Source organism: Cryptomeria japonica, chromosome 6, assembly GCF_030272615.1.
Source record: "Cryptomeria japonica chromosome 6, Sugi_1.0, whole genome shotgun sequence".
NCBI classification, from domain to species: domain Eukaryota; kingdom Viridiplantae; phylum Streptophyta; class Pinopsida; order Cupressales; family Cupressaceae; genus Cryptomeria; species Cryptomeria japonica.
In genome coordinates, this window is record NC_081410.1 from 227,195,235 (window position 1) to 227,205,505 (window position 10,271).

A 10,271-nucleotide genomic window follows, 5' to 3' on the forward strand; every position below is an offset into this window, starting at 1 on the left:
GACTTTAAGTTATATTCCATATATACTGTCAGGATGTTTGAGAGTGGTTTCGGACCTCCAGGAGTTATAATGCAAAATCTAGTTTTTGGAGGATTCTTCAATTTTCCAAACTTAGTCAAATTTCAGGATCCTTCAGCGATGCCCCTTGACCCCAACTTGGGGGCGTTGCCCCCAAACCCCCGTCGAAAAATATAGGGGGAAATTGCACCGATGGAAGTAGGGAAAATTTAACCTCCGAGTCTGATTAGGCTCCATATAAAAGCATAATTAGCATTGAAGAAATCTTGGTATTATACATTTTAGAGTTGAAAGCTTGAAACTATGAGTATGTGACATGTGTAATGTTTCAATTATGGCTCTTATGTTCTCTAAATGCATTAATTTCTTTATGTTTTTTTGTAAAACTACGGTTTTTTTTTTTGCCGAGTCCTTGCCGAGTCTTTCACGAGTCTTTCACGAGTCCGAGTCCGAGTCCAAATTTTTGGTTTGCCGAGTCCGTGGCGAGTCCGAGTTTTTCAACTATGGCCTAGACCAAGGAATTTGTCACATTTAAAAGGATTTGTGGGCTTTGCAGCTACTAAGATGGTTTGTGAAGGGGTTCTCACATCTTGCAGCCCCATTGACAAATTCGACAAAGGAAGGGCCTTCTCTTGGAGCACTTCCACACAAAGAGCCCCTTACAAGCTCAAGGAGGTAATAGTTTGTGTCTTCTTTTGGCTATTTCAGATTTTTTACTTACTTTTGTTTTAGAATGTGATATTTCAAGAGAGGGGATTGGAGCAATCTTGATGTAGAATAGACATCTCATAGGATTTGACAGCAGAAAGCTCAAGGAGTTGGAGAAGAGCTTCTCTATATATGACAGAGATGTTAGCCATCGTGCATGCATTGGCCAAATTTAGACAACGCTTGGTTTGTGGGAATTTTGTGGTGAAAACGAATCATAATAGCTTGAAATTCTTCCTCAATTTGAAGGATTTGAATGATAGGCAGCAAAAATGGGTAAGTTGCAAGCCTATGATTTTGACATTGAGTATATTAAGGGAAAGAATAATGTAGTGGCTGATGCACTCTCTAGGAAACCTTATTTCTACTCTATAATTGATATCTGATGATTGGAAGGTTTCTATAATTGTTGAATATGCCAATCTTGAACACATTTGCTATTAACATTTTGGATGGGAAGTTACAAGATGATAGGTACAAAGTGGTTGATCAACTCTTCCTATACAAGGATAGGATGTATCTTGTACCAGAATTAAAGGTGAAGGAAAAAATCTTGACGGCATGTCATTATACACCACTCGCTGGTCAGTCAAATTACTACAAGACATATGAGCAATTGAGGAAGCAATTTTCATCGAAGAGGCTCAAAGGAGATATGTTGAGGCATGTTAGGGAATGTTATGTTTGCCAACAAAATAAATAGAGGATGTATTTCCAATTGGCTTGTTGCAGCCCCTACCTATTCCAAATCAGAAATCGAAGAGTATCTCCATAGATTTCATCACTGGACTCCCAAAGGTGCAAGGTAAAGATCGTATCTAAGTGGTTGTTGATAGACTCATGGAATATGCTCATTTTCATGCTATATCTTTGGAATATAAGGCTCCACAAGTGGCTGATTTGTTCTTTAGAGAGATTTTAAGACTTCATGGACTACCAAGGAAAATTGTAAGTGACAAGAATAACAATTTTTTTAGCTTGTTATTGCAAGAATTATTCTATTTGATGACATTGAATCGGCTCCAAGCACTAGCTATCACCCCCAAATGGACAGAGATATTTATTAGCTTGTTTTGGCAAGAATTATTCTATTTGATGACACCGAATTGACTCCAAGCACTAGCTATCACCCCCAAATGGACAGAAACAGAAATTGTGAATAATTGACTTGAAGGATATCTCATAAATTATGTTATGGGGCACAAACAACATGGGTTAAGTGGCTTCATCTTGGAGAGTATTGTTACAATTCCACCCACCATATGTCAATAGGTATGTCTCCTTTCAGGGAATTACATGGTAATGAGTCATTGTCATTTATGGTTTTGATTCTTTGGATAGTAGAGTTCTTAGGGTTAGGGAAGTAGAGCTGGATATGGACATCTTGAATGCACTGAAAGAGAACTTGCAACAGACCCAAAATCAACAAAAGATAAATGTCGATTGCCATTGGGTAGAAAAAACTTTTAAAGTTGGAGATTTGCTTTTCCTAAGGTTGCAGCCATATAAACAATCTACAGTCAAGGGGAGTGATGTAGAAAAACTTAAACCCAGATTTTATGGGTCTTTATGTAATGTCCCCTTCACGGTTCTAGACTTTCTAGACTTATGGATGGAATCTTAGCCTATTTTGGAAACCCGTAGGCTAATTAGAGACTAAATTAGGGTTTTTGTCTTCAAGAAGGTTTTCAGAGAGGTGTTTGTAGGAGTTCTACAGTTTGCTCTCTACATTATTTCTAGGTTTTTCGTGAGCTTCAAGATGGTATGACATGCATTCCAATCAGAGAAGATTTCTGAATTTACTATTTTTAGTATATTGCGACAGGCCGACGACTGTTTGCTTTATAGGGTTTTCTGGGTTTTTTGAGAGCTCCAACATGGTTTTACATGCAAATTTTTCGGAGATGATTTCCGGACCTACTATTTTTAGTAAGTCATGACTGCTGCTCAAAATGTGATGAAAATGACTTTTGACACACTTACTATTTTTAGCAGTATGCTATTTATAGTAAGTACTATTTTTAGCAGTGCTATTTTTGGCAGTGGTTATGCAGCTCAGCTCAGTGGCTATCTCTGACAGTGTTATTTTTGGCAAGATTCTATGTTCGAACTCAAATGAGTATTTTTAGCAGTTCAGTTCAGAGCTCCAACTCAGTTCAGTTTTGGTGATTTCTAGCACTTCAGTCTCCGGCTCAATTTGACAATAATCAATATTTGGGGAGAAGGTATTTTTAATATATTAATACCTTAGGCATAAAGTTTTAATATTTGATTATTTTATGGATGGATGACTTAGGAAAAGGAGAAAATAATAATTCCATCCTAAGTCTACTTGGGCGAATTATTTCATCTCCTTGCTGGACGCCAAAATATAATGCATTATTATTATTCTATATATGTTATCTCCAAAAGTTCGACTTAAGAGGGGTCATGTTTGGACACCATTTGCCAAGGGGAAAATATGAAATGCAATTCCGAAGGGGTGAAATGAAATGTAATGGAATTTGGGCGCCATTTGAGTGGAATTTGAATTTGAATTTGAATTTGGCTGGCGAAAAGTTATAAATACAGGCCTTGGGCTCTCATTTGGATATCAAATCTTGTTATGATAATGAAGTGTTGTTGATATGTCGTCAAATTCTTACTTCGAGGGATGCATACCTCCTAGTGCCTCAGTTTCGTGCTTGAAAGATAGCGCCTAGCTGAATGTATGACTATTTCTCATCCAGAGGAGCGGATTGGGTTCAATGTGGTGAAGATTTGTGTGGATTTCTGAGTGTTCTTGTTGCTGGTCGCAGAGTGTGCTGAAGTGGATTTTTGGTCACAAGTCTCAGTGTGTCATTCTCCTCGTTCTGGGTATTTCATCTATCTTTCTTTTTGGTTTAGGTGATTATTTTGCAAGTTTATAGAGCTTAAAATGGTGTTTTGGATTTTATTTTTGCAAAACCGTACCTTAGTTGGTCATACCATGTGGCTGGGTGCTTTGGAATGCGTGCACAAATTATTGGGGCCAGTTTGCCATGTTTTGTTGTCCTAGGAATGATCGCCTACCTCCTAGTGATCATTTGCTTTCAGTTTCGTGTCATTTGGTTAAGAATTGGGTGAGTTGTGAGTGTTTTAGTGGGATTTGGTGTTGCTGGTCTGTGTGTTTCCAGCATGCTAGGAGTATATCAGAATTAGAGTTTTTGGTGTTTGGAGTTGGTTTTGGGGTGTGTGAGTTCATTGGTGTGAAGAGAAAGGACTTGGTTTCATTTGCGGTTGTTGGTCATGTTATTGCACTTGGTCCATCACTCTTATATGCTATGATTCATATTGTAATGCTAGTAGTAGTACTAACAGCAGTTTTTATTGGTTCTTCTTGTCCCACTGCATAAGTGGAAGAGGTTGGCCTTGCCGCCTATCTTTGGAATAGTGATTTCCCTTAAATTGTAATCCATATTGTGCATTGTAAAGCTGGTTAGTAGTACTAACAGCTACTTAATTGGATTATTGCTCTTAGTCCCACTGCATAAGTGGAAGAGGTTGGCTTTGCCGCCTCAGTGATCTTTCAGTATTCTCATTATCCCGCTGAAAAGTGGAAGGGGTTGGCTTGCCACCCAAGTATTGTAATCAATTTCAGTTTCTTGCATCTAACGATCCTCTCAACACTGTATGCTCTCACCCTCCCAGATTGGGCTCTCGGTGATCAAAAGGTGGAAAGGGTTACTTTCAACAGTATTGGGATTTCATTTTCTGACCTTGACGGGTGTTTGTGTTGATTGTAAACTGAAAAAATAAAAAAAAATTAAGGGGGATATTACACTTTATAAGATCACAAGGAGGGTTGGAGAGGTGACTTATGAGCTGGAATTACCAGCAAATAGAAGCATTCGTAATGATTTTCATGTATCCCACCCTAAGAAGGTGTTGGGAGAGCATGCCACTCCTAGTTTGGAGTTGCCTCCACTTGACAATGAAGGGAACTAATTTGGGTATCCGAAACAACTGTAGATATGAGGGAGAAGAGGCCTAGAAACAAGGTCATCCTTGAGTATTTGGTAAAATGGAAGAATTTGCCTCTTGAGGATGCCATGTGGGTAGGAGCTTGAATCTTTGATCATCCAAGTTTAAATTTGCTTGAGGGAAAGCAATAATCAAAGTAGGAGGACTGTCATGTCCCCTCCTTTCTAGAGCCTTGATCTTATTATTTTAATAACAGTGTCTTTAAACACTATTTATTAATAATAATATTAACTATTTAGTATTAAAATTATAAAAAAGTAATAAAAGTAAAATTAAAATAAATAAATATCTTTGCTGGGACTGACCACTTTCTCAAACTCCTGGCCGATATGTTTTGTAAAATTTCACACAAACAGATATTTACTGGGTTGCAGCAAATTTCACAAGTTTTGGACATTCACAGGACGAAAACCCTAGCCTTCCTTAATTCCATTCTTTCAATCTGCATTATGTAATTTGCTCATTCCATTTCTTGGTGCAGGTCTAAACAATTAAAATTTTGTAGCAGCAGATCTGAAATTGAGTTTGGAGGACGCACACCTACTGGAATACATTTGGAAGCAAATCAAGATCTGGTGGGTTTGTAAGCTGTAGAACCCATTAAGAGCAGTCTATGGTCTGATTAACATGCCATGACCCCAACCAGGCATCAGCTGTCCAATTTGCAAGCATCCAGCAAGGTCTGGGCATCACCAAGGGTGAAGCACACCACCATAACATTACTCAGCATGCAGCAAATCCCATGTTTTTGGCAAATCACCAATAGCATCACTGAATTAGCCCTTGTAGCAGCAAAACTGGGTAGAAATCACTCAAACCTTGGGTAGCAAAAACAAGTCAGTGTTCAAATGGCAAGGAAATTAGTCAAACCCTAGGCAGAAGCAACCTATCAGACTGCAACAACCCTCATCACAGTCACCCCAGCAAACCCTAACAGATTCCAGTGGGCTAAGAGCTATCAGGAGGTTCCACTGAGCATTTGGGGTGTAAATAGAGGTTAACCACAATGCAACCTGCTGCTGGTAACTTGTTTACATTACTATGTTCTCTGCTACTCTAATTATTATCAAATTGACATTTACTATTCCAGATCTGTAGTTGCAAATTATTATCAGATTTAATGGTGATTTACAATCCATTATCTGCATGATTTTATTTGTGTATAAATCGCTGTCCTACTCTGATTTTGAACTTCCTCAAAACTGAGTACCTTATACCAGATAACCCTAGGGGTATTACACTTTCCTTTGGCAGTTATCATATTTTCTAATTGCAAATGTTGTATTGATTATGTCTCCAGTCTCAAAAGGTTGTGAGTTCTTCTTCAGCTAAGCAGGACTAGAGTACATACTCCTTTATCCACTCAAATAGGCACAAGTCTTTGGCTGCAAAAAAAACAGAGGAGTTGGTCTATGTGCATTTCAACTTACACAACCTGTCACATAAGCAATTTGACTACAAGGACCCGGGCAATGAGAAATTAAGACATAGCCCTTGAGTGTGCCAACTTGGATGCTTTCTGCTTTCCACAGTCTTTTTCGAGGATTAGGAGGATCATTCATAGGACTTGCAGCTAGTGGGAATGGTGCTAGTCTGCCTGTGGTTCAATTGATCCACATGATGAGATCAATGCTCTCAATGAGGAGAAACAAGAATATTATTAATTGCAGTTTTGTATTGATTTTACACTTGACATTGAATTATTAATATCTTTATCACTATCAGCTATGTTTTTAATTCTGTATTTATTCTTTTTGCAAATTATGGATATTTTTAATATCATATATTGTATGGCCAACCCCACGGAAAAATCACCATACTCGCAAAATCGAACCCAAGCCCAGACCCAAACCAAAACCAGAAACATAGATTACCATTTGAGAAGTAGAGAAAACACACTCCTCCTTTTCATAGACAGATGACAAGATAAACTGCTGCAGATTAGTGAACCACCAGTAGTGCTGCTAATTTAACTGCAAGCCCTTTTAGAAAAGAGATTACCGGACCTTAAAAACCTTGTGATCATGATGGATGGTCTATGATAGATTTGAGGAAAACCACAGCCCTATTTTATGTGGAAGACTGATCTATTCCAACTGACAGCCTTCTCCAATGCCTATTGGACAGGGAGAGATCATTGTTGCCAGTCATATTGGCAAAACTTCTTTTCCTCAGGTAGTTAATCTTCACAACTCTGCAGCTGATCTTAAAGATGATTCACCTGCTACTTCTCCTAGCCAGTCTAGTTCACCTGACAGAGATAAAAAAATTAAGCATCATGTTCTAGCCAAATATACTGACTGTACTCAATGTTGGAAGTATTTCAGTTTGTCAATGCCTACGGCAGTTTTAAGTTCACATAAATTTCAGTCTTCCTATTGGCATTTTTTTAACTCTTTCAGCAATTAAAGAAATGGTGATATTTCCCCTTTGCAGAAACTACACATTTTTATTATTTTGTCTCGATGCCTGTAAATTAATATGAAATTCTAGTACAATAATCAAAAGTGCAGATGATCATTAAATGATGTAGATGGAATTCTAACTAACTTGCAATAGTAGAAAAACTTTTCCAAGTCCTCCTAAATGGCTGTCCTTCATGATGGAGAAAAATTAGAACAAAGAAAATAATGTCTGTAAATTTGCAGATCTCTTCCAGAGAGTGAGATGCTAATCGAAGCTTATAATATCTGTGTCTCTCCATTTCCATGGTTAGGCCTCGCATTATGCTGGGGTCTATTATCCCTTTTATTCTTTTAGAAGAAACATAGTTCAGAAAAAAAAGGAGTGACAAGCAACTTACATGCAACTTTTCCAAGGTTTTTGATAAGGAAGTGAAGATCCATATTATAAATAAAGCATCCAAAACTGCAACAGGTATCACAAATAAAGTCCTTCCTTCCCTGGGAACATCATTTATATTCCCAGCATTCTCTACAAGTTCCAATGCCTCTGAAGCCATAAAGTAAATTATTCCAAGAAGAGCCACCTTGGAAGTAATTCCTCCAAGAGTTGGTCGTGTCACGCCATAACCCATAGAAACCACAAGAAGGAGAAGGCGAGAGACGGTCTTCTTAATAGCCCCAAAGGTGACTGCCCAGAAAGTAATACTGACAGGTCTGCGTCCGGTTGCATTGAAATTAGCATACTCAAAATAACACAAGGTCATTTCCAACATACAGAGAAAAATAACTGCTGATATGCAGTTCTGTAGTTGTGTTATATCTTTCCAGAACCGTACATTCTGGAGAAACCATATAAGTCCAAGAATTATGTACACCAAAGACAAACAACCATAAAATCTCATTAAAGGTTCCAGCCGGCCTGGCAAATAACCTGTTGGGTTCTTCCACAGAGTTCTGCCATTTATAACAGTATCCTTCAGTTGTTTGTCGCAGAACATAAAATATAGATTGTACATGCCAGTCTTTGGTATGTAGATGGTGTCTGGCTGGGTCTTTGTCTCCAAATCATTTCCCTGGAAAACAAAAGAAATACTGCGAGGCCAATCTGTTTCATTAGAAGATTGTCGAATAATGATATGCCCTTGTTTACAGCCTTCTAACTTCGCAAGGTCAGGAGTACAGCAGAGCGCAGTTTCCCCAGAATATGAGGCGAGCCCAATCAAATCCTTGTCCTTTATATCAAATATGATTGCTTCAATTAGTCCAGTGATATGCTCCATTTCCCCGTGCTTAGAAGCAGATTCATTGGTTCTTCGGAATGTAAGTAAGTCAAACCTGCCAAACAAACTTACCCTGATCAGGAAATCGCTCATTTGAAATTCTTTTGCGAAGTACTCAATATAATTTGTTAGCATAAAACATTCGAGGCAAATATTATGTACAGATCACATATATACCATCAACTTGTTTTGTAACTCATGTCTTGGCAATACTCGTTGGATGCACAAACACATCCTGATAGGCAAAATAGAAATGACGCTTTTGACATGGACCAAAAAATAGATAGAACTGTTCCACAGTTAAGCTTTCCCTGTGTATGGCATTGAAAAAAGCCCATAGGATTTGACTCTTTTTCAATGCCATCCACAAAAAATTTAAGCAATTCCCTCAATGGTCATGAAGAATCATTGAGGATGAAGCTAGGGTGAAGTCAATGCAGCCAAGTATAACGTGATACTTAATTTAGACAAAACTGGAAAAGTGCCAAAGGAAATTATCAGTTCTTTTTTGCATGAATCTCACAAAGAAAATGATGTCTCATAGTTTGAGGAAACAAGAATTTCCATAATTTAGAACAGATCCAGGCATTCATATCAGCAGAAGCCGATTTCAATATCAGTTCCAGAAAACTAATCCAGTAGGACACCAAGATGCAAAATACTTTAAAGAAGTTGGCAAATCTAAATAGTTCTCATCAAACCTGTAATGAAAAATCATTTTTTTATCTCCATAGATCCAGATTTCTAATATAATTAAATGAAGGATTATCCTCCCTCTGACTACAATATTCGAAACTTTCTCAACTAATAGACCCCATTGTCCAATTCAAAATAAAGAATAGGAGTAGTGAAAACATACTTGATGAATGATTTCCCGTTGCCTGTAGTTGAAGGAGCATAAAGCCCTTCACTGCCCGCATAGAAGGAGAACGCATTCATCTGTGGAGAAAAGCCACCATTGGAGTATTCGTGGATCGAAGCATGAGCTGCAGCCAACAGCAAAAGCGACAATGCCAAACCCAATCCCCTTTCGTACATGTTTACCAATCCTTCACATTTCAAGTTTCAACAATGACAATGCTTGGGCAGCTTCAAGCCTGCAAAATGTATTGTAAAAGAAATTCAAGTTAATTTCGACTGAACAAATGTCATAGCCCTTGTACAAAAGTGAACGTGGAACGTATAACAAAATTTGTGGGCACCTGAACAGCTTTTAAATATATGAAAAATTAGAGAATATAAAGAAAATCGGCATAGACATTATAACAATGCCTCGAATCGCAATCAGAGAAACCTGCAAATTAAAATTTTTTGGAAGAAATTAATGATCTAAAATCGAGGGAAATGGCACGCGACCAATGACAACTTATCTGTGTGCTCAATACTTGTTTAATCGTTCGGGCAGTGATCAAGAATAGCGACATCGAATCCAAGTTGTCCACAAGGAGATAAACAATATATCTCTGGAGAGAGGTGCTTCAGCTGACAACAGCAATTAGTTGGCGATGGCGAGAGGCCACGAGTACTTGTGGGATGATTTGTCTGACTAGAGTGTAGACTTACCTAGGTAAGTGGTGTAAAAATTCATCCAAATTATGATCTACCAAAAGTGAGTATAGACTTACCTAGGTAAGTGGTGTAAAACTTCATCTTAATTATGAATGAATGTTTTTAATGGTAATTCTCTACCAAAAGTGAGTGTAGATTTATCTAGATAAGTGGTGTAAAACTTCATCCTAATTATGAATGAATGTTTTTAATAGTATAAGTTAGGATAAATATTCCATGGGATCATTTGATAATCAATTATTTTGCAAAGTACAAAAATTTAAATGGCAAGGTCGTTTATATGGCATTT

The 10,271-nt window shown here is 37.8% G+C and overlaps 1 protein-coding gene across 3 annotated transcripts in view; it reads right to left on the reverse strand.

Moving 5' to 3' along the window:
- The window catches only part of LOC131071452 (uncharacterized), a 61,149-nt gene extending 51,206 nt beyond the window's left edge, over positions 1–9,943 (reverse strand). The window contains exons 1-3 of one of the 3 annotated variants that reach the window (XM_058007292.2): positions 9,770–9,943; positions 9,273–9,510; positions 7,532–8,468 (exon numbers count right to left, since the gene is read on the reverse strand). In XM_058007292.2, coding sequence (XP_057863275.2) covers positions 7,532–8,468; positions 9,273–9,451 — 1,116 coding nt within the window. In that variant the 5' untranslated portion in view covers positions 9,452–9,510; positions 9,770–9,943. Of the gene's footprint in view, positions 1–7,531; positions 8,469–9,272; positions 9,511–9,615 lie in introns of all 3 variants that reach the window. The other 2 variants (XM_058007291.2, XM_058007293.2) reach the window with 2 other exon arrangements.
- Between the last annotated feature and the right edge of the window lie 328 nt (positions 9,944–10,271).